The sequence below is a fragment of the Gavia stellata genome, chromosome 3 (genome assembly GCF_030936135.1).
Source record: "Gavia stellata isolate bGavSte3 chromosome 3, bGavSte3.hap2, whole genome shotgun sequence".
Classification (NCBI taxonomy): Eukaryota; Metazoa; Chordata; class Aves; order Gaviiformes; family Gaviidae; genus Gavia; species Gavia stellata.
In genome coordinates, this window is record NC_082596.1 from 103,660,063 (window position 1) to 103,686,869 (window position 26,807).

The window sequence follows — 26,807 nt, forward strand, 5'->3', positions numbered from 1 at the left end:
TGGGACATCCGAGAAGTTGTTAGACTAAACACCCAGAATCACAGAATAATTTAGGTTGGAAGGGATCTCTGAAGCTCACCTGGTCCAGCTCCCTGCTTGAAGCCAGTCCAGGGCTTTGTCCCGGAGAGTTTTTTTGAGTATCTCCAAATACAGAGATCCACGACCACTCTGGGAAACCTGTTCCAAAGTTTGATCACTCGCAAGATGAGAAGTTTTTTCCTTATATACAGTCAAAGTAAGCCAGGTTGCAATCTGTGTCCGTTGCCTCCTACCCCGCTGCTGCGCACCTTTGGGAAGGGTCTGCCTCTGTCTTCTCTAAACTCTTACGCAGTTGTTGACAGCTACTGAACTCTCATCACCATCACGAAACGAGTTGCCACGTGTTCGTAACGGTGCATATGTTTTAAGGAAAAACACTAGTTTGGATCTTGGGGGGCTCTAAGCAGGAGTTTGTTTTAATACTGCACAGCTTTTTCTAGTAGGACAGACAATCAACCATTAAACTTAATAAAACATTCATTTCTGATCTCTGAAGAGCTAATACTTTAATGACAATTAAAATAAAAATGTCAAGACTATGAATTGAAAAATATTTAGAGGGAAGTAGCATGCTGGAGTTTGGCTTTATTTTCACAAATTCAAAACTTCTAATTTGCTTTTTCTCAGAGAGTCAGGATAAGAACATTGGAATTACAGGAAAAAAACCTGAACATCAAACAGGAAGAGGAATTTAGTTACATTTATCCAATTTTTTTTTTCCTCCCCTGCATAACACTACCAAATATCAAAGCAGAAACACAAGTGGGTGCACCTTCAACAAATAGATGGTAGGTTTAAATGTAAATACAGGGTTTCCTGGTCTTGCAAGATGAGCACAGAGCAAGAAGGAAGGAGGACTGCCACTTTCACCATCCCGCTGCTAGACTGGACTACATGCAACAGAACTATCTCATTGCTTGATGAGTAACATCTCAAGAATAGTAACAGCTTAATTGCCTCCGACTACTTTTTTAAAGCTGGTTTATTGCTTAGCTACATCAGTTCCCTGTCCCTCTTCATTTTATGTCTCCACAAACACCCATGCCGTAACAGCACATGACAACAGAAACAAAACACTGGGAATAGACTTTGGATAAGCATCTCTATTACGTGTGTAGCCACAACCTGAACAGTGGAAGTCTGCAACAGGATGCAGACCAATGACTTGGAAGAGTTATGTTAAAAGTATTATCCTATGCTCTTTCGTGGGCAATACAGAATTTCATAAACTAATAAACCGAACCATACGCTACTATTGTGGTTTACTGGCACTATCAGCAGATTCTCTTACAGAGAGTAAAATTTGTGTCACTGGGCAATCTTTCAAGTTTTCACGTACGTGCAAATCTTAAAAAACAAACCCAAAAACCTGCAATGGAACAGAAACCCAAGCTGCATGCTCAAGTTCAAGTGCCACACTTCACTAAGTGTCCTGATTTCACCTTAGGCAAACCTTCATCTTAAAGGAATCAGCTAGTGTGTAAATCCACAGATGATAGTCTGTGGCACTCAAATTCTGTTACATTCTTTTTGTAGAGATAAGCACTATATAAATATCCAGAGACTGGAAAACCTAGAGACTCTGTTGATGCTCTACAAAGAGAATACTAACGTACACAAACTCACAGAGCGAAGACAAAGGAGCAAGGAGAAAATTCTTAGACACATAGACTTTCAGTGACCTTTAATCAATAGAAGCTAACTTCCAGGTGTGCAAAATGAACAAAGACTAACATCAGTGTAATCTTTTCCTAGCCAGCAAAAAGGCCTGGTAAAGACTAGAAGTATCCACACCTGGTAAACAAAAAAAATGTAACACAGGTGAACACTTCAGGGATTTCAGCCTGCTGTGAACATGTATTGGTATAGCTCCCACCTTGTAAACCTTTACAGCAATATGTTTAAAAGTCACAGAATCACAGAATCATTAAGGTTGGAAAAGACCTGCAAGATCATCCAGTCCAACCATCAACCCAACCCCACCATACCCACTAAACCATGTCCCGCAGTGCCATGTCCATATGTTCCTTGAACACCTCCAGGGATGGGGACTCCACCACCTCCCTGGGCAGCCTCTTCCAATGCTTCACCACTCTCTCAGCAAAGACATTTTTCCTAATATCCAGCCTGAACCTCCCCTGGCGCAACTTGAGGCCATTTCCTCTTGTCCTGTCGCTTGTCACTTGGGAGAAGAGACCAACACCCACCTCACCACAACCCCCTTTCAGGCAGTTGTAGAGAGCGATGAGGTCTCCCCTCAGCCTCCTCTTCTCCAGACTGAACAACCCCAGCTCCCTCAGCCGCTCTTCACAAGACTTGTGCTCCAGACCGTAAGTCGTAACAGTTTATGGTAGTACTGCTCACCCTTGTTTTAAAACAGGACAGTGTCATGATACTTTTCTTCTCCAAGCCATCCTTTCTACTTTAAAGAAAGTGTATTTTGCTGATACGCAGCAAAAAGCAGCTTTGCTTTACAATTTTGCTGGTCTCTCCTAGGAACTGTCAGTCTGGCTATTAACTGAGGCACCGTTTTGCCAGAAGTAGTCATAACTTTTGCTAATTCTCTAGGAATAAGAAGAGACATGCACAAACAGTCTAGTGATCAAGATATTTTTTAGTAACATAAATTAACCTGATTTGCTCATGAAAGTATGCGTGCAAGAGGTGTTTAAATCGTATCACAAAATACCACTGACACAGTAAGTGACAAATCTTAACATACTATTAAAAATGACACATGGCAATTTGAGAGGGCACAGTGCCTAGGCTCAGAGTGATCTTTTCTGACACATTTCACTGCCAAAGGGAGACATCTGTAGTAAGATGCTAATGAAGTGCCGAGGGCAGCATGGTATCAGTATGTTAGTATCAAGGGATTGTGCAGTTTCTGAGCTCCTAATCTGGTTTTATATTATTTATTTTATTTAAAAAAAAAAAGATATTTGGGTACAAATAACTTAGCATAAAAAAAAATATTTAGTCTACTTGTATTGCTTCCAGTCATTCCCTCCGAGCAAGCTTTCTTTGGGCATAAGCTTCATGTTACAACAATTGATCACCAAAACATGTTCAAGTGCCCTCTTGACAGCATCTGCTCTTGTGAAGTTCCACTTAAGAACAGAATACAAAAATGAAAAAAATCCATAGACATTGAACATATCTATTACGGTGTTTACTTTCACGAGCATTTTGTAGAAGCAGCATATTGATTGCCCAACCTCCCCCCAATAGCATATTGATTGCCCAAACCTAAAAAGCAGTGGGATTGGCAGATAACAAAGACGAGGATGAAATGTAATCTACTGCTAAAACCCACTCCCACTCCGGGCCAGTTGATATTGCATTGCTTGACACACAGAGGCAGCTTTGAACAAGTGTGGGCGGGTTTCCTCCATCAGTCCAGTTTGTTGTCTGTCCAGTTGGTTTTAAAAAGAGAACGGGACAGTTCTCTCTATATACTCACTATTTTATCTGGCAACATCTGCTGAATTGGTGGAAGATGTTTAAAATAATCCTTTTTCTTTTTTTCATATGAAAAGTGACACAGGTTTTTTTGCAGCCTGCACTTCTAAACAGAAAATCTCAGCTTTTCTGAAAAAAAGTACCAGGATACTTATCTACACATTCTCTTTAAGTCATCCCCAAAGGCATTAGTTAATGCTGTAGCCAACCTGCAAGCACACTGAGCACATTATCCTTGAAAACTTCTGAGAACCATTTAGGGCTTAACCCACTTGGTTATTCCATTAAAATAAGAAATCCAGGAATGGGAGGGAGCTTGATTTGAACTAATTTCCAATCACTTCAACCTGAATTACAGATTATTTAGGTTACATTTAAGGGTCTAATGTGCTTCAGCTCAGAAACAAACACCAAACTTCTGCAATGCAGTCTGTTACTGAACAGTGTCATGATCAGAAAACATCGTCTTTGTAGAGTAACAGTCACAACTATGGACTTTACTCCAACAGATAGGAGAACCCAAACAATCCCCATCCTGAAAAGATATGTACAAGCATAAAGAGTTTCAGGTATACACAATATGTAGACAAACCCCGTATTTTTTGCATCTCAACTGTTTCAAAGCTTTCTCACAATGAATCCTTGTTACCAGATGTTTTAACTCTGTTAGCACAGTGATAGGTTTTCTCATCCCAAGGTTAACTGAAAGCGTATCTTTCACTTAGAGAGACTGAATATTCATTGCTACATACATATTTCAGAGAAAAATGAGGTTTTTTCCATTTCAAAGGTTGAACTCCTGAACTTCTTGTTCAGCACCACATAAAGCTGTTCAGAAGGCAAAAATCTGCTTTCATTTATCTGCAAGTGCAGGTTTTCTGCAGGTATCACAGCTGCAAAGGAACTTAAACTACTACTGGGTAGAGCAGCTGGGATACAGTAGGGCTTACCAGCTCAAAACCACTGCTATATAAACTCAGAGATGCTGTGTTCAGTATAGATTTATTCACACATACTGTGAACAAGCTAGTAAACCCACCCTCCTCCAGGCTAGCTATAGGCAGAGCCAGCTTGGATCTGCCACGACTTACTAATTTGAACTTAAGTTGAGCGTTAGCATTGCCAGACATCAGCTGGCTTCATAAAGCATTGCTTGGTGGTCAGTGAACTTCCCTCTTCAGTAAGCCCGACTAGCTTGGTCCCTTTATCACAAGAGCCAAAAGACATTTATCAATGTGCTCAAGCTACCAAAGCCACCTCAAATAATGAGCACTGGGGAAAGCTATTTCTGCATTGGCTTTACTAGAAACTTAAAGATGACAGTGAAGACAGGTCAGTTTTGAAATTGGTTCTGCTGAACTGGGCAATGGCACTGCAAACAGATTCTGTACCATCAAACATGCAGCTTTTAAGTGAAGTAGTGAAGAAATATAAGCACTGTGCATGTGCAAGTGTCCTGCCTAGCTGGCCCACTCAATAGCCAGAATTAGGGACAGAATAAGTTAAGAAAAAGAAGAATCCAAAACACAGTGAAAGATAGGCCCAGCAGCTGAAGAGCCATCAGTTTCTACAAGCAGCTCAATATTAAGGTGATGAATACTACGCAGGTTCTGATATGATCTCTGTGTCCTGGTATGCCAACTATATCCTCAATACCTCTGTGATGAAGCAAGTTTGATGTCGGAGCACTAAAATATCTAAGATGGGCAGCTGTCTGTGTTCATCTCAGAGAAAGCGGTATCATCGTTTTTGCTACGAGGAGCAACAGAGAGTATTGCCTACAGCTGACTGTGACCCCTGGCAAAGAGAAAGTGCAAGCTCATATACACAAACCATAACAATACAGAGTAACAATGACATTCTCTCAAAAGCTAAAATTAATACCACCACTGGAGACATGAAAAAGTTAGAGCAGCATGGCCATTCAGGTGATTATTCATTTTGTGACTGCACTGCAGCAGGGAATTTTTTACATCAGTAGGAGGCTCTACTTCTGCAGCTTTTCATAATCTCTGTTAGAGCTGTACATGGAACAAAAGTATTCTTGGTGACGCTGACGCGGGAGCTAGAACACTTGCAGCTGCAGGACTATCACACAGAGGCAGAGCTGAGCGGCGTATTCAGTGCTCTCTGAAGCTGGCACCCGACAAGAACAAGGACTACCAAAGCAAAGCAAAGGTATTTTATCTCAAAGATGTCTTAGAGTGAGCAATTGCCATTATGCATCATTTAGATTTAAAAATAAGTCACCTTATGATAACTGATCAAGAACAGCTGATTAAAGGGTAACGGTACAAACTGTCATTCAATGCTGCATTTATAAATAACCTGGCCTTTATGTCACCAAAATGGACTTGCATTTTTATAACCCCAGAATTCCAAACACAAATTAAATCTGCAAATAATTATAGCAGGCTAACATTATGCAAGTATTTCTAAAGATTCTCCATGGCACTTAATGTATATTATGCTATATTGCATAGCTATATTTATTCTTATGCTGAAATACAAGTATCAGGGCATCTTGATAAAACAAAAAAACCATAGTTACGAAGAAACAGTTCAGACTTAGACCAGGACTTGAGCAGACACTTTAAATAGCACTCACTGAGAAAAACAGCTCAAATTTAAATGTAAAAACATGTTAGACTCATGATGAGGCCCAATCAGGCCCTATATGCAGCTGCTCAGAATTATGTTTGGGATCAGCTTGCAAATTGTTTAACATGGCTCAGAGGACTCATTCTTAACTGTGGCCAATTAGTGTTGACAGCCTAGCTGCATTTGATTTAGAATATGGAGGTAGACACATACATTAAAATGAGGTTCTTGAACTCTATTTAAAGAAGTTTTGCCCCATTTTCAGGGAGCAAGCGCTGCTATATTCTATATTCTATTCTATATTCCCTACAGAATAACTACATATATTCCCTACAGAATAACTACATATATTCCCTACAGAATAACCACAGAATAACCACAGAATAACCAACCCTCACTTTTTTTTTTAACACCTTGTACATACATTCTAGAGGTGGAAGCTTTATAGACCTACTTTTCATTTCATATGGGATAACATTAGAATAGCGCATTTGCTATATAACCAGACATGCTTTAAAAGCTAAAGAAGTTGTTCATATCTGCAGAAACAAACACGCGGAGTTTAGATTTAATCTTATTTGCATAACAATTTTTACTCCGCGCTTAGCAGAATAGCAGCAACATGTAAAAAGAAGCTACTTTTCTCAATAACTTATGAGAAAACCCTCTAAAAACCCAAGATTACTTACAATGGAACATTTTTGAGAACACCTTTGGAAGAACGGCAGAGGATGTGAATCAACTGTTGATTGCATCAGAAAAGTATGAAGAACATGTCAACAAAGATGCTTCTGCCATCTTACAAGTAAATCATATCAATCTTTGACTGTCAATAAAATAAACAGGGAAATCCAGACAAAACTCAGGCAGTCCATCTTATTACTATATATTTTATCAGATTCCTCAAAAAGAGGTCAGCTCTGAAGTAAGTAGGACTGCTTCTTCAGCTGACGTCCCTTTGGTGCAGCCCATTAGTAATATTTATTGTAGCACAACCCTTTGCACTTATGTCGTGATTCAATTACCCGCTAAAATGTCTGAGCATAATATAAGCGAATCAATCTCAGTCATACATTTTCTTTTATTTTTTCCTAACAATAGCCTGACCAGCCAAGAATGTGACTGATCATGTTCATTTTGCACAAGATTCTATATAATAATATCACCTTTTAATTAACAACTTGTCATGAGCGCCATCAAACTGCTCCTTACATATATAGGTAGTTTCCATTTTTATCTACAAAATGCAGATATTTATACAGTGTGCCATCTGAATGCCAAAAGGTCCCAATATGTTTCCCATATTCCCTCATGGCATATAAATTCACAAGAATAACTCTGAAATGAAATTAAATAAATGAAATAAAATGAAAATAAGATGTCCAAGTACAACAGAAATTGTTCTTACATAATGTTTTCTAAGCAACCTGTGTAGAAAAACAGAAGCTGTCCAAAATTGATTGCCTACTTGTGGTAATATTAAATTGGATAAAAATATTTTTCCTATTTTGGTAATCACTTGTCTCCTTGTAAAATGTGATATTACATAAAAAAACCTCTTTACCGACACTTAAATAAAGCTGCTAGGGCAAGCCTGGACCATGATGCCCTCTTAATAAACAAAAACTAGCCAATAACCAGCTCTATGCAATTAGAGCATAAACTAATGGTCTGCAGATAAATATCAGACTAAAAAAAAGGAAAATGTGTTTCACATGTTGATAATCTATTCCAATTTCACTAGCCTTACCTACACTGCATTTCTTTTAGAGTTCTTTCAATTAGCTGAATAACAGTCAGAGTATCAATGTTTTTGGTCAGGGTGATTTACCTACAACTTAAACACGACCAATACTGATTTCTGTTTTTTTCTTAGTATGTTTATATCTTCTGTAACTAAAAATAAATAGAAATGCATTGCTACTTTTTAGAATGGTTTCTATTTTTCAGTGGAAAATGAATTCTTCAAAGCAAAACATAAAAGCAGAAACAAATGACCGATATCCAGCTTTCCTTTAAGCGCCTGTCTGTCCTCTCTCCATCCCACTGTACCGATCTCTTAATTCCACACTGTTGATTCTCATTGCCAAAGTATTAAAAATAGTACTGGACAACTTTACTCAGTTTTCTCTACTGATCAGATGAGATTGGGTGAAATATTGCTTTAACATTATAGTATTTTAATGTTCAATTACTTCTGTGTTATTTAACCACATTAGAGACAGGTGAATGTCAAAAATCTTAAACAGGGTAAAGCAGTAAGAATACTTTCCTTGATTTAGGCTGGATATTAGGAAAAATTTCTTTCCTGAGAGAGCAGTGAAGCACTGGAAGAGGCTGCCCAGGGAGGTGGTGGAGTCACCATCCTTGGAGGTGTTCAAGGAACGTGTGGACATGGCACTGTGGGACATGGTTTAGTGGGCATGGTGGGGTTGGGTTGGTGGTTGGACTTGATGATCTTACAGGTCTTTTCCAACCTTAGTGATTCTGTGATTCACAACAGCCTTAAGGCTATGTTCATTGCAAAACAAAGTAACATTTCTTGGCGCATCAGCCAGCCGCCACACCACAGCAAGTGCTCCACGAAGACAAACCAGCACCCTGACTCCGTGCACCACAGCCTCACCGTTTCTCTCCAGAAAACTCAGAGCGAACGAAAGTGAGTGACACGTTTAGTCTTGCTGGGTTAAGCCATTCAGTAATGAGCACTCTGCATTGAAAACGAGAAGCTGACGGGGCTGGAGAATCGGTTTCTCCAGCTTCCATGCTGCCTGCTCTCCTGTGCGGAGCACGGGGGCCGGAGGGGATGCGGGAGCTGGTGCGTAACGGAAGGTGACAGGAGGGCCATAGGTGAGGAAAGAGGCAGCCCACCACCCACCCAGGCCAGCCACTCTGAGCGTCCTCGGGTCTGCTTACACCACAAGATGTTCTGGCAAATTGTTTTCACAGGCTCTTACTGTCTCGTAAGTTTTTGACAAAGAGTAGCGCATTTACCTTTGATACTTCTCCATATAATTACCATATAGTAACTCACCAACTCCATACAATTGGTATACTTTCACCAATAGTTACCTCAAATTTTCTTAAAAGTTCAGTTCGAATGGAAGGGGTCTAACAACCGTAAAGCAGACCTCAACTTCCACGGGCCAGGGTGCCTGGGTGACAGTCACTGGCAACCGCAAGCGTACGCACAGGCTCGTTCTTCCACCTTCAAAAAAGGCTACAATTTATAAGAATAGACTGCTGACTAAATTTGGCATCTGTACAATTTATGACATGTTAAGGTGTCACACAAGGAATTTTGTACAAGAAATGTAGTTGTGGAAATTCAAAGAACTGTTAATGTGCAATGCAGTGTCCAAGTGAGCCCCAGGCAGCTATTATTTTGCACTAGAGACCACATCCTCCACATTAAATTAGTACTTTTAAACTAACCAAGAGGCTAACCACTTACTGAGGTAATAGCTTTCGCTAACCTGAAGGAGACAAACACTGCCTCTTAATTCACCGCATGGTATAGCCACTAACTTAAAAATACAAAACAGAAATTAAGGGATAAAACTGCTTAGATGAAAGCAAAACGCAGCGTGACAAAATGGCCTTCCGTAAGAGCAGAACGTTGTAATTTCAGTCTTTATATACGGCACATAAATTCCAACTTAGTTAAAAGGAAAACAATGCGCAGAGTATGTACCAAATCAATGGAACCATTTTGATGCAGAAGTAGCTCACGAGGCAATTCCCACTCAAGAAAACTCTGTATACTTAAATGCAGCGATGCCCAGCACATCCCTTTACAATGCGGTCACTTTGCTAAGTACATATCCAGCCAGATGGTAGGAATCATTGCAGCTCCACTAACTGAAGTGGGAGATGGGAAAGTTGGAGGTCTGACTGGTATCGGATTCATTCCCTCTCTTCCCCTCTCCCAAGTCCCAAACTGAGAGGAATTTAAACCAGCAACGTATTTTACCTTAGATGGCAGAGATGATGACACTTGACAAGGTACAGACGCTGCTCTCAAACACCCTGACGAAAACACGGTAATACACACAAAAGCATAAGGATCATACAACCAGCAGACGATGTGTGCACAGCTGTTCCAGGACATGAGCAATCCCAGGCCACCTTGGATGAGAAGGCACTGCGAAACGTAATTAGAAACCTTTCTCCCTTACTGAACTTATTGAAATCTTACTGCCTTACTGGAAGTTCCTTTTTGAACTTCCCATCAGTGAAGCCCGTACTGGCTATCTGCCCAAGACTGGTCCTGCAAGTGTTGACAGTGACAGATACAAGTACCTATGGCTGTCTGTCTTCTACTGTTACTTCCAGTCTACCATGGATCACACAGAATCACTAAGGTTGGAAAAGACCTGTAAGAGCATCAAGTCCAACCACCAACCCAACCCCACCATGCCCACTAAACCATGTCCCGCAGCGCCACGTCCACACGTTCCTTGAACACCTCCAGGGATGGTCACTCCACCACCTCCCTGGGCAGCCTCTTCCAGTGCTTCACCGCTCTCTCAGGAAAGAAATTTTTCCTAATATCCAGCCTAAACCTCCCCTGGCATTTGCTGGATGTGGCAGCAGCCTATATACGAGCAAGAGCGAACAGGATCTTGAGCTCAGCACAGGCTTATAATTCATGGGGGTGGGGGGGGAAGAGACAAGAGGGTAATTTCTTTTTCCTTTGGCACTGGTATTTTAGAAGGGAGCATCTTGGAATCTTTCTATGCGTTTCTACAATTTACACGGACTGGTGAGTTAGAAAGCACCTAAAAAATAAAATAAAGGGACTGTACTGCCAGCCAGAGCTCTTAAAGGGAGAGACAAGAGAATAATTTGTAGCCAAAAGGAAGAGAGGAATGAAAAGTCTTGACCTTGCTTACTTATCTCATGGACAAGTGATTTATCATACACAAGAACATCAACCTAATTATGAAAGGGACACTGATAACGAATGGGAAAATATTTAAGATTATATAAAGCTGATTCAATTAAACATTTTTAAAATAAGTTAGCACAATGCACAGGGCTAAAAATCACCTTTTGGGTCTGCAACAGATATCCATGAAGAAAGAATAAATTTTACAGAAAAGCAAAGTCAAAGTCCATCAGGAAGCAATTAGTATGTAAAAACAAACACAGCTTATTTATAGCACATAGGACTCCACAGTGTTAAGATTAGATCAACTTGACTAGGTAACTGGACATGACACTAGCCCAGTTGCAAAAGGTTTTCTCCAAATATTTAGGAATATAAATTCAGAAGAAAACCATCCTTAATAAAAAGGAATTAACAATAGCTTAACAATTTCTAAATCAGCAAGGCTAACAGGATTTATTGAATATTGATGACAGGCAATTTTTGCTGGCCTTTTTTAAACGTGTAAGTAATTGTATCAGTGCAGAAAAGAATCAATACGCTAGAAGTTCACAGGAGGGGTTCTCAATGAATTCTGAAGAAATATCCTCACAAGATGATCCATGAGTAACCTCTGGGAAGGAGAACTGCACGTCACCCTGTACCGAGATAATCAATTATGAATGGAAAGACAGCATATGTCTTCACATGATTTGTATGCCATTACCTTCCTTTGCGCAACTTGCTTTAGCTAATAAATCTTATTTCTGGAAACGAATAGAGTCACTTGAAGTCTGGATTGCACTTTCTGGTTTTTGTCAGTAAACTACAGCACAACACTGTAGTGACTGGTAGGTCAGCAACTTCCACCTCGCCCGGGGGAAGGATGGCGAGTCCACACAATCACACCAAAACCACACAACGAACGGTCCGGTACCCCTACGTTAAGCAGGTGGGCAAGTGGTACAAGTGCTGTAGTGGGGGACGGGGAGACATGCAGACAACCCGGCACGCTCTTCCCCCAGGACAGGCATCTGCGACAGTCACTCTCCAACACAGTCAATGAAAGAAAAAGTAGATCCCTTCTCTGTGAGAGAGATTATTGGTTCTGAGAAAACAAAAGTCATCCTGGAACGGGTATTATGGACAGGAGAGATTTCTAGTTAGTTATTATTGACTGCATTTAATGGTTTGGAAATCTCCCCTGTAAAGATGGTTTTCAATCCTTGCCCTTGGGTGAAACCAGCAACATACCATGAAGGTCACAGCATACTAGATACAATCCAATACAAACAGCATTTTTATGGAGTAACCTTTTGCAGGTTGTATATCAGATAACCAGTTATTTAGAAATAAAAATTTATCCAGGCCTTTAAAAATGACTATAAACTAGCTAATTTAACTGGCAGCATTTAATTCTGCTTCCCTTTACCATTCCATAGCAGAGACAAAGAACAGCAACCAGTTGCAAAGCATCTGTGTCTAGCTAGCAAGGAAAAGAAAGGGGGAAAATATTCTCTCAGCTGTGAGGCAGCAGTATTAGCAGGCTGTGTATTTCCCAAGTGGGGATCCATGCCTTATGCACTTACTTGGATTTGGCAATTGCCCTTTGAACGGCAATTCTACCACATTGAATACTCTTGTTCTTGCACGTTCCTTAAGTTCCAACAGTCCCTCACATCAGAGGGAAAAAAAGAAGCTACCGTTGGATCTGGTCTCCCAGATCTTTGGCACTGAATAAGATACAAAAGGCTAAGTGACCTCACACTGCAGCCCAACAGCTGGGATGCTACTCGTTTCCTTTCACTTATTTGGTATCCATAGCACAACTACATCTAAAATAATAAAAAGAAGATAAAAATCCATGTAAGATCAAATTTTAGTAGAGATGCCTATCCATGGCAGTTCTTCCCATTGGAATATTAGAACAGATACTGCTTTTTTACTAGGAAAAGCAACAAACAAATGTTTAAATAGGTTAAGGATGGAAAGGGATTTAATTTGGGAATAAATTGTAATTAAATTCTCTTTATTGGCTTCCATCTTGATTCTTCTAACAAAACTCTCCCATGTATAAGCTACATGCAAATTTTGTATTGCTTGGGGCTGTGTGGCATTTCAGAGATTTTTGGGGAAAAAAAAAAAGCAAGATTTCCTTTCAATGTTAAGCGCAAAGGAGTTATTTATTGCTCGTTATGTCCACAGAAACAGTATATATAAATGCCTGCATTTCCTATTTCATTTCATTTAAAAAAAAATCCCAGTGCCTAAAGCTAAAAGACTCTTTTTGATCTAGTAAAATTCCTTATCTGAATTTGCCAGGGAATTCAGCAGAAATACTGGGGATGCAGTTTTAAAGCTAGAGGGCTGCAGTTCTGCCTTCACTGCTCATTCCCAGCTCTTCCCATCTCCTGCCGGCTCCTGGCACTAGCACTCATGCAGTGGCAGTTATTTCAGGAAGCTGGTAATGATGAAGATTAACCTGGCAAGTGATCTTTTCTGACCAAACCAGCTCCCTGAACGGGCTTGCCATACGGTTCCATGATTATCAATGGTGGCTCAGGGGCAGGAACACAGCAGTTGAGACTTACGCTGCAGCGAAGTCACGCTGTAACTTGCTTTCACTCTTCTTGGACCACGTACTCCTAACCCCAACAGTCTCAGCACTAGCACTTGTAGTTGTGGAGCAAGACATCACCGTCGTGACCAAAACAGACTCTCTCGCTCCAAGGTAGTCGGCAATCTTGCTTCCCATCTTGTGGCTGGCATAGCCACTAGAATGGATGGAGACAAATGAAGCAAAAGCATTTTTGTGGCAGAAAGCAGAAGTCTCACACCTCTTGGTGACAGGACTGCAGAAAGGTTCTTACCCTTTAACATGTTTTGATAAAGAATGAGGTGGGGGCAAACACTTTTCTGTGGAGTTAAACTAGTCACAGTGTCACCAGAGTGAACCGAGCACTAACCAGCAATGCTTGTCAACCTTATTTTCACTTTATTTGATAATGTTCCTGACAGCAGAATCTCCTGTGTATGCTCCACTAAACTTTTATATTTTATGGACTACGTTACCACACGTCCTCCCCGTTTCATAACTGTACTCCCACACAACCCCATAAAATCCTGTTTTGTTACTTAGATTTCTTGCACATGAATACATTATCTTTACCAAGGTGATGCTAGCGGTCCCGAGGCTAGTCCACGAAGGTTAGTCTCCCTTGGCTGTCTCTATAGCTGGCTCCCAGGAGATGACGACCTGCTGGCACTGCCATGCCCAGTTCAACCTCCCCAATACACGTCCTCTGTGTCCCCTTCTCCATGTCATTGCTAATGTTTGATCCTTGATCAAACTGTGTTGGGGAGCTAAAACACCAGAAACCCCCACCCCTGTTCCCCACCACACAAACCCAAAACATACTGCCACATAAAAAAAGTGAAGAGTTTCTACTGGTTCAGCTGCTCGAGGATCAGAGAAATGTAAATTTAATACAGACAGGGGTGGGAACAGAGACTGGTGGAAGGGAAACCTTTTGGCAGCAACTATAACCTCAAATCATACTCCTGGAACAAAAGCTAAGTCAACTATGAAAAAAAACCCATTGGAATTTGGGCTTCATTTGTTCTGAAGTTCATGTAGTCTAGTTTTCAAACATAATATGCAGCTATATAAGCAAAAGCATATAAGCTTTAGAGATATAGGTATATAAAGCTATATAAGTAAAAGCATAATTTAAAACCAAATCATCACAATTTAACATGTTTATATTTGTAGGATAGGTAGAAAAACTTTCATTTCTTTGGTCTAACTGTAGCAGCGTAGAGAGCAATCAATTACAAAACGAACAGTGCCAGAAGATCCAGATTTTTTACGAAGTTCCCGAATAATATCTTTAAAAACAGAACAATAAATACTTCCTGCAGTAATTCTGGACAACATGCACACTTTCTTCTGGCTCAGTGCACACATTGCAACAGCAATTCATTAATGTTTTCCAAAAGCCACACCATTAGAAAAATGTTAGTACACAGAAACATAAAAACAACGCATAATAACGATTTGCTTTAAGTACCACTGACAACACAGAAGGAAGAGACAGATGGATTTAGGGCTCAGCATCATGACAAGAAGAAATACTATTTCTTGTGAAAGTCTGAGATCAAATGGGCTAAATACTTTGGAACACAAAGCCAAAGAAATCAAAAGTCGTCAAGTCTGAGAGTTACCAGGTAAAGTTAAAAGCTTGCACTCATCTGAAATTCAGAGTAGACCATCACAGGGGTTGAAAGTTATTGGACCTGTCCCTAGAATACCAGCTCGAAGTTCCTCCAGAACATCTCTAGCAAGAGCACGTCTCAAAATTAAGCCAGGCTGTATACATAAACCTCTTTCTTTCCTTGGTGAAATACGCAGTTTCCTTCTCACACGTTTATTATATTTTCTGAAGATAACTCTTGACGCCTGGTATGGCTAGAACCTTGTAATCAACTTGCTGCCAGAAGCTGGCAAATTATACGCTCCTGTCCCCAACCCAGTGAACGATCTAAGTTCAAAGATGAATTCAAGCTCCAGAGTCGCTCAGTTTTATAGTAAAGTCACACACAGTGTAACAAATTCATGAAAACATGGTGTGCAATGCTAGGTATTTTTTCCCCTCTGTGTATCATTTAATATTAATGTAAGATGGTGGCTCATTTGAAAAAGGCACACACAAGGATAAGTGAAAAATAAGCTGCTGCTAGAGGTTCCCAATGAATTTCAAAGAACGTGATTTTGTATGAAAAAAGTACAGTTCACTCTGTAAGAGAAAGCTCCCCTTCACCTGCAGAACCATGACAGCTATGATTTACCAGCACTGCAGCTACGTGCCTATGGATAAGGAGACCCCATGCTCCCCTTTGGCTCTCTGATCTTCTCTACAGCCTGTCCTTTTTACGTCCACAGCCCTCTTCTCTCCCATCCTGCCACTGATATTTTGTCCAGATCATTTGAAGATTTACTTTAAAAACAAAAAAAAAGTTTAAAGTGACACCTGGCAAAGCTAAACACACAGCAAACGTGATAACGTATTTCACGTGACAAAGCTATACTTAAATGAAGTTCTGCTTTAAAGGCGTACTTACACAGAAGAGTACTCCCGCTCCTTAATTCAAGTTTGCTTTGCAGAACATAACCGCATTTTCGACTGAACTGTACTTCTTAGTCTGCTGTGGCTTTTATTTCAAGTTATGGTAGTGGCATACAAGGTCAGTTCACATACATGCATAATTTAACAGAAGTTAAACTGTTACGCATAACTTGCGATCATTATATTAGAAACCTGTCAGAATTAGTTAAGCTCACCTCTTTATCCATACTCTCTAAATCCTCTTTACATAGCGTGTACAGGGGCATTGTCTCAGACATACTTGGCTGGCGTTTCCGCTTAGATGGACCAGGCTGCTCTTCATTTTCACTCGCTGGTAGGTCGTCTTCTTCAAACATCTGCTGCTGATGTGGTTGAACAACTCTGAAAAATTTCAGGGGTCCCACATAAGAACGATTTACTTGTTTTACAGCTTGTCTAGAAATAAAAGCCTATAAACAATTTATGACTACTGAGTATCTATGCTTTTGCTTAACAGCGTTCTGTGCTCATCAACAGAAGAAAGATCAAGTCTCCCAATGATTGCTTTTCTTTTCAATCTGATGGCTTAAGTTCTTATTCTACCTTTGACAAGGTACTCGCTCCCCTGCCTTCCCATTGTTCTCACAAGTAACCATCAAACCTTTCTTGAAGCCAAGAGTTTCAGTAGCTGCAGACGCATTGCCCTTAAAATACTTCACGGTTTGTGCTCAAGTGGAGTTCGTCTGTCACTTGACACATTTATCATTCAGGAAACAATTCTTACATTCGAACATATTTTTCCTGATCTATGTTACGCTTGTATTCTTGAGTCTCAAAGTATATCTTTCTATTTCTCAACCTTACAGACAAGAGGTTTGCAAGTAGAAAGCTCATTTCTGCAGCCTCAATCTTCAGACATTTCCCAGATGCTAAGCCTGGATGAGATGCAAAACAGACCATATTTCTTTTTGGCTAGTGTATTCAAGTATGGAAGCTTTTTATCTTAGTTTGTATTTTATTACCTTGTTAGTTACTGTATTTAACCAGAACATGCAGATACAAAAAGGAATGTTCATAAAAATGTTCATAAAATGGATAAAATAACTGTAACTTCATGGGATTTGCTTTAGAGTAGTAATAAAAAAGACAGACTACATCTAGAACAACAGCAGGAGACTTCTACCTTTCTTGGGTAACTTGGAGAAGCTAAAACTGCTACACAATACACTTTAACGATGAATACTGAGCTGTCACACTAACCTCCTGGAACACATTACAGCAGCTCAGCACCAACCAGAATCCTACTCAAAGACCTCAGGTCATAAGGCTCATGGATCACAAGTTATTTACATTAGCCACAAGATTGCACGTGTGGGGAATGATTACCACAAGGCAAGTATAAAAGGGACTGTATTTGAAATCGCAAGCTGTTCCAAGTTGTAACTACCAGGTGAGAGACCATCAAGGTGTTTCTGAGGGTGGTGGCCATCAAGAAAGGGTACAGTGTTGTCTCTGCTGACAAAAGTTTCAGCGCAGGATGGCTGCTTCTCATCAAGCCTGGATTTTCAAGAAACTGTTTTCGATCAGCAGCCCCACCCAAAAAACCATTATTAAATTATGTCACAGGTAAGGCTCTATAAAACCGTTTAATGAACTTGACAGCTTCTTAAGAAAGCCATCTAAATACCAAGGTTTGGGGTTTTTTTTTCCCCTACATCAGTACTTCAATCCCAGAATGTATGAAATCTGAAAGCCAGACAAAGCTGTCAGTCGAGCTCATTTTGAGGGCTCGTATTTCCTAACCACACGTCTCTCCTCTCAGATCCCATGGATAGGTGCAGAAGATGTGAGTTCATTTTCCGAATTGGGGGGGGGGGGGGGGGGGGGGAAGGGAGCCAAGCCACTGCGGTGCTACCCAGAACTGCGCTATCTGCTGCGGAAGACCCCCCCCATCAGCTCAGCTCTACGCAGCAACACAGCAAAAATGTTCCCCTTCGCAGTTTGTCATTTCTGTACACTGGAATTTCCTATGAAGCCAAAGCAACGATTTAGATGTTGTGGAAATGAACTAACGAAACTGTTTTTCTGTTAGAGGTTTGCATCACAACTTAACAGTTAGTTGTTTTTTTTTTTCCTCTACTGAATGTTTTCTATTTTACAAGACCACACAGTTTTCTTTTGCTATTGAACTGCTCTCAGAGAATAATTTTCATAGGTAAAAGAGGAAAAAATTACAGCATTCTGCTATATTTTCCAAAAGGATCTTTTAAAATATGATTTCCACGCCTTTTTAATAGGTACCCTAGCCAAGAGAAAGGCGGTGATGCTATTTACATTCTTAGTAAAACAAGAGAATGACAAAAGGTATAAGCATCTTGCCCAACTGCATTAAAAACATGACAAGCTTGACCATGCCAAGAATTATACACAAGTTACAGGTAGCAGGCAGCCAAGCAGATTTTCTTAACACTAGAAATAATCTAGTATATTATATTATTTTAAGGTCACATTACCATACTGATGACAGGGAGAACTCCTCCTTTTGCAGTTTCTGTATCATTGTATTCTTATTCACACTCTTTATTTGAACACTTTAGAGAACATCACCCTCAACCGGTGGCAAAGGCAGGAATTATTTTGCATCATTATTAAATAAGAACTGTATTGACAGTTTAATTATGGAGATACTGTATCCAAGACTAGGCACAGCTATGAACTTCTTTACTCTGAAGCAATAATACGCAGAAATATTACAACTGTCAGGTTAGTCTTGAAAACTCCACCATTGCAAAAAAAAGATAAATTATCCTCCCCCAAGAATAAAATGTGAGATCACCCTTGACCGCAATATTACACAGAAATACTAACTGTAAAATCACTGTATTAATAGTTTCTAAAGGCTTTTGTCTGATTTTTTTCCCAGTGTTTTCCAACTGCTACTAAATAAGAAATACTGGGACTTCTCTCCAAAGCATTCCAAAAAGCAATATAAAACAAAGACTTCTTTAAGGTTTGTAAGAAAAGTTTTTATTTTATCAAAGACATTTTTCAGCTTTACATTTTCAGCTGCTTGCTCCGTTGCTTAAAATTTAAAGACATACAAATGCAGGAACTTACATTTATTTCTAATCAGATGAGAGTCACGAATACTTTTTCAAAAATAACACCGTATTCAACCCTGCCCAGGTTGCTTGGTGCTTGCCAGTCTTACACGCACAAGGACGCGCACGTGCACTAGAACTCACCGCATGCAGGGTTCATGCGCATCACTGGGTTCAACATCTGTGGCAGTTACAAGCATCTTAACACTTTCATTGATACAGCATCAGGGCAAAAGCTAAAATAGCATTATCCTCATGAAAATGTTAAAAATATTTAAATTCCACTGATGATTTCAATAAACTCCACTGATGATTTCAATTTGGTACTTTGTATTTTCGCTGTTATAACAAGACTGTTAACATTAGATTGGACAAATTGTAACAATCAGCATGTTAATTAAGACACAAAAAAATTTATAAATGAAATTAATTTATACGAATCTTAAAGAATTGCTTCAGCCACCAACATCTGCTTGACACACCTTTTCAACCCAAACATTTGGCGCATCTTAGCATTATTTAAAACCAGAGTGCCACTTTTAACTTCTCACATGTAAATTATATCCATATTTTAAGCCTTGCTTCATCTGTTAGTGTATTATTAGCGTTCACTAGAATTTAACTTGCAATATTGTTTTTTCTTTATTCCAGTCCAAGATGCCATTAGCATTTGCAATTTTTTGGACAACACTACGTTACACATCTCATGACCTGTTACAACTTTAGCGTTTACTGTCATGTTTGTAGCATACTGTTTCCATATGAAAATGCAAATTGTTGAGATACATAGGGAGTTTCAAAGCTCTGACACGCAGGTTATTTTTAAAGAGGAATCCTTCCTGTTCTCAGAGCTGCGAGCAGCCACCGAGCAGCACTGCATTCCCTTCCCTTCCCGTACAGCCGCAAACTGTTTGCCACCCTTCCGCTCAGGCTGCGACAGCCACGACAAAAAGCAGGCGTTCAAGTCTCACAGAGCCGAGCGCAACGGCAAGATCTCTGCCCGTCGCACAAAAGGTTGACCAAATTAACTGAACCATCTGTCATTCACTGGTGACGGTTTCACTGCAAATTGGGGGTAGGTATTTAAACTAGCCGTATCCTATTTTAAGTTATGTTTCAAGTTGAATCCCAGAAACTAGAAATGCTGAACTCAAAATAAAAAAGTGATATCTGAAACAGCTCTTACGAAACAGTACTCAGACAACTTGAAGCCCTTTTCAGTAACCAGCCTTGCAAGAGGTTATCTTCTAAGGTCTACTCTTACAGTAAGAGACCGAGTACCACTGCTGTGCCACGTGCGGCTACAGTCTCCCCGGGGGTTTCCCCTCGCAGCAGTGCAATTTTGCTGCCCGCTGTCCGAAATTCAGAATCAGATGAAGTTTTTAGAAACTATTCAAGAAGATTATTGGAGGCTTTGACTACATCCACCCACAACAGGAGCAGTTGTGAGTGTTAACAGCTTTATCTAACTCTGCTTAAACTCAATGGCTTACTTACAAATACTCTCATCTTTCTGTAGGAGGTGAACATATGAGCACATGAACTCTGTCAGGACACAAAATACATTGCCCTCTACCAAGAAATTGCTGCACTGAGGTCATTTTCTCTAAAGTCAAGTATCACGTAAATTTTAAAATTGGATGTGAAGCTTTTTTTAAAAGCTATCATTGACGTATGCATTAAGACAAAGCAAGGTGATGATCCAGTACCTCAGCCTCAGCTCTTGCTCAGGCAAAACACAGCAAAGCTGTTCCGATTTGTTTTTTTGTTACTTCTTTACAGCCTTCGTGCTCCGCCTGCACTGTACTTCCTATCCATTAAAAGTACCGAAAGCGGTATTCGATCACTGCACCGCCTTCCTCCTAGACTTTAGCAAGACGCTCCTCACCACTTTAATTGAAGACAGTGGAACTGCTCTGAGAAATATAGACGTGCCCCAATTAGGAGATCAGTATTTACAGGTCGCTAATCTGACCACTAGAACCAAATCAACAGGAAATTATGACGAAAATACTGTTTCCCAGCATATACCTTATGCTAATCTCTTTTCTTACAGCTGCTTAGTTATGGGATGAAGTTGCACCACTAATTGGATTCACTTTCTTAGATTAAAGCATCTCAACCCTGAGCATCAATAGTCAAAAAAATGTTTAAGTGAAATAAAGTAAGGGAGTCAAAAGGAGATACAGTCTCGCTCCACCCCCAAACCCTGTCTGGGGCTATGAGAAACTCAACTAAGACGACAGCTGAAGTATATTTCTATCCTTTTCCGTAAGATGTTCAAGTGAAGAAGCACCTCTGCATTAAAGAAAAATAGGCTTAGGTGTGGACATAACTCTTCATTAAGCTGTTGACAAAGGTAGGACAAACATCAAACCCTATTCTTTTTAAAGCATTGAATGATGCATTAATATCAACGTAAATCATCATATGGAAGCACCTTAGAAGCGTCATGACAATTATATACACGTACAACCTTCTCAGCTCTATTTCTAGACAAATTCCTTTTCACAATAACCAACAAACAAAAGCAAAAGCTTTTCAGGTCCTCTCTGGATACATGCTGTGTCTTGATTATTTAACGTTTTTCCTGTTCATTTAACATGCCATAGTAAAGTAAAATACAGACTTTAAAAGACACAGTTAAAAAGGAACTGAAAACAAGATGTCTTCACAAACAAGAGAGACTCAAAAAACCTGTGTTGACAGAAACAAGGAAGCCGAAATAAGAAAAAGCCTATAAAAAGATGACAACTGAAAAAAACATAGGTAGAAATAATTAAGCAACAGGAAGATAGAGTGGAAACGTAACAAGCTACACTAATATACAAAACCTTTACAAGTTATACACTGCAAAAGTGGCGGGGGAGGGAGAAGAAAGGTAGAAAACTGTGTGCATTTATAATTGTGCTTTGTATTTCTGTAGCTGCTTGGAAAACTGAATTAGCTTTGTAACAACTGCTGCACTCTGATGACATTGTACAGAGGAATTTTGATCACATTTTATAAAGAGAAAAGCTTCGCTTTCAACTGGATGCTTCTTTACCACTGCAGTCAACAAGCCTTGCTAAACTTGTTAGCATTCCAGAAAGTTAGATCTTTTACATAGATACTTAGGGATGAACTTTAGATACTTTATGCATACTTAAGAGACAAGTGTTGTCTTTGTAGCTTAACCAAATCCACAAATTTTGACAAAGTCCAGATGCTAGTCTTTGTACTTCAAAAAGCAGGCCGCCTTCTCTTCCTGCTGCTTTAGTGTCTTGATTTAGTGATCTAAGGGTTTTTAACTAGCACTCAGTCACATAGCCTTATTTAATAATATTCAGTTAGCTACACCCCTCTTCCACCACTTCTGATATTCCTTGAAACAAAGCACAAAGCTGATGTCCCATCGGAAGGAATTAGGTAAGAGGAAAATTTTATAAACAAAAGCCAAATGCTATCAGATGTATTTTACAGACAGAAAAACAATCCAGTATTTTAAGACTCGTTAAAAAACACTAGGCTGCCTCACTTCAGAGATGAGTTATTCTAACATTAGATTGTATAAACTACACATCGCATTTATTTGTTTTGAGGTTTCTAGTTACACTTAGGTGAGACACGAAAAGCACCTGGAATTCTAGCATCCTGATTTCACTTCAGCTGACTATTCATTTTCACTCATTTCCTTGGCTTTTTAGAATGCAGATGACGTACTAAAGCAAAGATGACAATTTGATCAAATGCAAAGATTACAAGAGTTAAATTTACTACAGCATCTGAAAATAGAGTTGAAGTGACTCTTAGCTATGCTTTAGGTACCTGAAGGACGAGTGTTCGCCGTGGACTGGTAAGGTGATGGGAGGAGCTGGAGACTGGATGTACATCGACTGACCAGAGGTCTGAGCGCCTTTCCTGATTAGCTTTCCAGTGTTAGGATCATAAAGTCGAACTTCAGGACCAGGTTGAGACTTTGGATGGATGGGTGTTGGGTGAAACAGAGCTGTCTGAAATGTGCTGTGTGTCTCAGGAAACGTGGCAGGGCTGTTCTCTCTGTTGGATGAAGTTCAGGAAAAAAAAAATAAAAATATCGCTTTAGAAATTTAAATGAGCTATCTAACCAGAATGTAAAAAATGAGCATTCCCTTTTTCTAAAGGAGAAAGTGGGGAAAAAAAGTGGTTCGGAAGATTTCTGAAGAAACATTTCTTCTCCCTCACCCCCATTGAAGTGTCACTGAACTTAAAACAGAAAAATGCAAAGACACAGATAGCGTCATATTTACATCATTAAAAAAATTAAGTGTGCCTTAAAACGTGTCTTAACTTATAATGTTACTGAAATTGCTGCCAGGTAGTAACAACTGCACGACTAGAGCAGCATGATAATCTGCATATATGCTACAAAGAGAAAAGCATGATATCATATCAGATCTTAGTATTTGCTCTCCAACTTGGCTCTGAGAGCAAATAAAACACACAGTATTAATTTGCAAGTCATCCAAACTCATTTGTTAAAATACTAAGCTGCCTATGATCACCCTACTGCATTTCAAAACATAATTTTAGAAGTGTCAGCAGAAACATTCAGAGATCAGTCTGCAGGAATCACCATTATGGCATACTATCCAATTATGATGAAGTGCCACAAAAAAAAGGAAGCAAATTGAATTGTTTAAGAAAAATAATAATCAAAACAAGTCAGCATGTTATGCACCATGAACCCGATGTTACAGAAAAAACAATTAAACTATATTGTAACAAATATTAGAAGTGCCACAAAAAGTGGAGTTTTTACCATATGCTTTCATGGATGTTTCTGATGTAGTCTTGTAGCATCAATACTTTAGGTCAACCAATTCCACGTTTACTTACTCTTTTTAGCTATTCTTAAGTTCATTTTATATGCAAATATTTTCTCAGAGTTCATCCCTCACCTAGTTCATAGTGCTTTGGACCAGTAATCACTACTTCAAGCAGCTTCATTAAAGAGAGAGTATTTTCCAAAAAAGTTGTACATGTTGGGTTAATAAAGTAAAAGTATTTGCGTTAAGATAGATGTCTTACTGACTGAAGTTGGGGGCTGGGGTGAGGGAAAGTATGAAGTTAAGGTATATTGTATTTGAAACATAGAAGTAGGAAAAGTTATCATCATGTTTTGATAAAATGGAAGAGTAAATTAAGATAGGTAGAAAGACCAGCATTCGTCTAGACATCAAAAAATTATGCTTACAAGTCACTGTCCAGATTCCTACTGAGAACTTGGCAGTGTCAGGCCTCTGAGACAAGTTAAACATCCCGTAGAAATATTCCAAAGTTTGATTAAAAAAGATCTGATAGAATACTTTGTTTTTAAAAAGTGCTAAGTCAAGCCATAAGTAGGCTACATCTCTTTCCTAAGTTTTAGAGATCCTGGGTCTCTCCCTAGTCTCCCATTTGATAAGTGATCTCCCTTCCAGACATTTCTACTTTTGGTGTCTTCGGAGCGTATGAGAACTTTACACATGCACATTCTGCCCTCAAAGGGTTAGCGTCTTCTAAGCAGAAAGCGTATCTCTAGCCTACTCAGTCTATCACACCGCTATCAGTTCAATACAGAATGCCCCTTCCTGTCTAAACACAGAAGGGAAGGTCCTCCATTACGCTTGCAAGTGCTATTAATGTGAGTCTATCCAAACAGATAACAAGTCAAGAAGCAGAAACTGGCTCTACAGTATCTTGCCATGAGTTATTTTAGCCATGGCACTTTCCTAAAGGGGACTGTTCTTAATAGACCTCTGACTTCCTCTGTGTTAATCAAGTCTTTGTCTGTCCCTTCTATTTGCTGTCATCCTAATGCTCTGATTATTTTTAACCCTTTCTCCTTCAACACCTTTTTTTATCATGCCAAAACCCCCTGTTCTTTCACTACTTCCTTTCTTCCAGTTTTTGCTTCTATCTTCATGCCTTCCAACCCCTCTTAAGTTTTTCTGCTGTATTCTTCTGTTTCTCTCTTCCTCCTCACTACCAAGCCTCAGAAAAAAATGCCATACTTTACCAATTTTTCATGTTCTGGGAGCGTGTACATTTTTAATTCATTTGGCAGCATGAACAATCCCGTGCCTTGGCGGCATTCCCTGTGTTAGTCTGTGGATGAACTGACAAGGTCAACTGCTCCAGCTGAAGATGGCCAACAATGACAATTGCTAAAGAAACGACGGGTACCCCGGGTTTCTCCCGATGCTGCTAGCTGCTGAACTGCCTCCCGATCCCTTAACACTCTTCAGTTTAAGCAGCGTAGAAACGGACAAAAATGGAGGGTTCTTTCATAAAATCTGTAAGCATTGCACACCATTCTGAATTTGGCAGAAACCGATTTTACAGCTGCATGAACAAATTAGTGTAACTGCATGAATAACCTATTTCCACGGCCCCTACTCCCCCGAGTTCCCACCTACCTGTGTGTTTTGATGTAGTCATCCTTCAAGGGAAAGAGCTGTTCCTCAACCTTGTCCCAGCGCTCCAGGCAGCTCCACAGCCAATCGGGGTTTACAACATGGAGGTCCTTGCAGTCCTGAGCTTGCCGTACTTTTTCTGTGCCTATTACGAAGTCAAACATAACATTACAGCGTTCCCAGAAACACAGAATATAGTTTTAAGTACACATTGGTTTAAGAACATTTTTCTGATCCATCTTACAGAAAAAACAACCACCTCTCCCCAATCCAACAAAACAATCACAACTGATAAAAGTGAGACTCTAAATAAGATGCGATCACCTCGGTCTCAAGCTGGATGAAGGCGTTCGTAACTTCCCAAAGCACTGGCACCATGGAAGTAGTCCACTAAAATTAATCCATACGGAAAAGCTCTACATCTCCATGTTAACTAAACAAACAATACAAATGCACTTCTGTATTTTCACAGAATCACTAAGGTTGGAAAAGACCTGTAAGATCACCAAGTCCAACCATCAACCAACAAACACCATCATGCCCATTAAACCATGTCCTGCAGTGCCACGTCCACATGTTCCAGGGATGGTGACTCCACCACCTCCCTGGGCAGTTTATTCCAGTGTCTCACCACTCTCTCAGTAAAGAAATTCTTCCTAATATCCAGCCTGAACCTCCACCGGCGCAACTTGAGGCCATTTCCTCTAGTCCTGTCGCTTGTCACTTGGGCGAAGAGACCAACACCCACCTCTCTGCAACCTCCTTTTAGGTAGTTCTAGAGAGCGATGAGGTCTCCCCTCAGCCTCCTCTCCTTATCGCCTTCATTTCTATTTGTCAGAGTCTAAGCAGCGGCAACTCTTCAATGCCGTTAAAGCCTAACACTAACTTACCATACTAACTTCCTTACGCACAGCACGCTACCTTTTAACACCCAGCCACCCACTCGACCTCCATTTGCCAGAAGCGGGTGCAAAGCAGCCAAATGGATTATTTCGTGCCAAAGGGGAACAATGAATGCGAAGTTAAACGTGGCGGTCTAGCGCAGAGTCCACGTGAAACCATCAGAAACGCAGCGTGCGAGTAACAGGGGATCTCAAATCTCACCCTCTGGAGAAGCCAGAACAAGAGAGAAACTCAGTAAAGTTGCTATAAATCCTTGCCAAGAAGCATCAAAACCAGTAAGCAAAAAGCAGCGAATAAAATAAAGGTTGAA

At 40.0% G+C, this 26,807-nt stretch overlaps 1 protein-coding gene across 1 annotated transcript in view; it reads right to left on the reverse strand.

Annotated features, from left to right (window-relative positions):
- Positions 1-26,807, reverse strand: part of CTDP1 (CTD phosphatase subunit 1) — a 109,835-nt gene that overhangs the window by 56,918 nt on the left and 26,110 nt on the right. The window contains exons 8-10 of the mRNA XM_059836156.1: positions 25,598-25,739; positions 22,986-23,216; positions 16,314-16,479 (exon numbers count right to left, since the gene is read on the reverse strand). Coding sequence (XP_059692139.1) covers positions 16,314-16,479; positions 22,986-23,216; positions 25,598-25,739 — 539 coding nt within the window. The remainder of the gene's footprint in view (positions 1-16,313; positions 16,480-22,985; positions 23,217-25,597; positions 25,740-26,807) is intronic.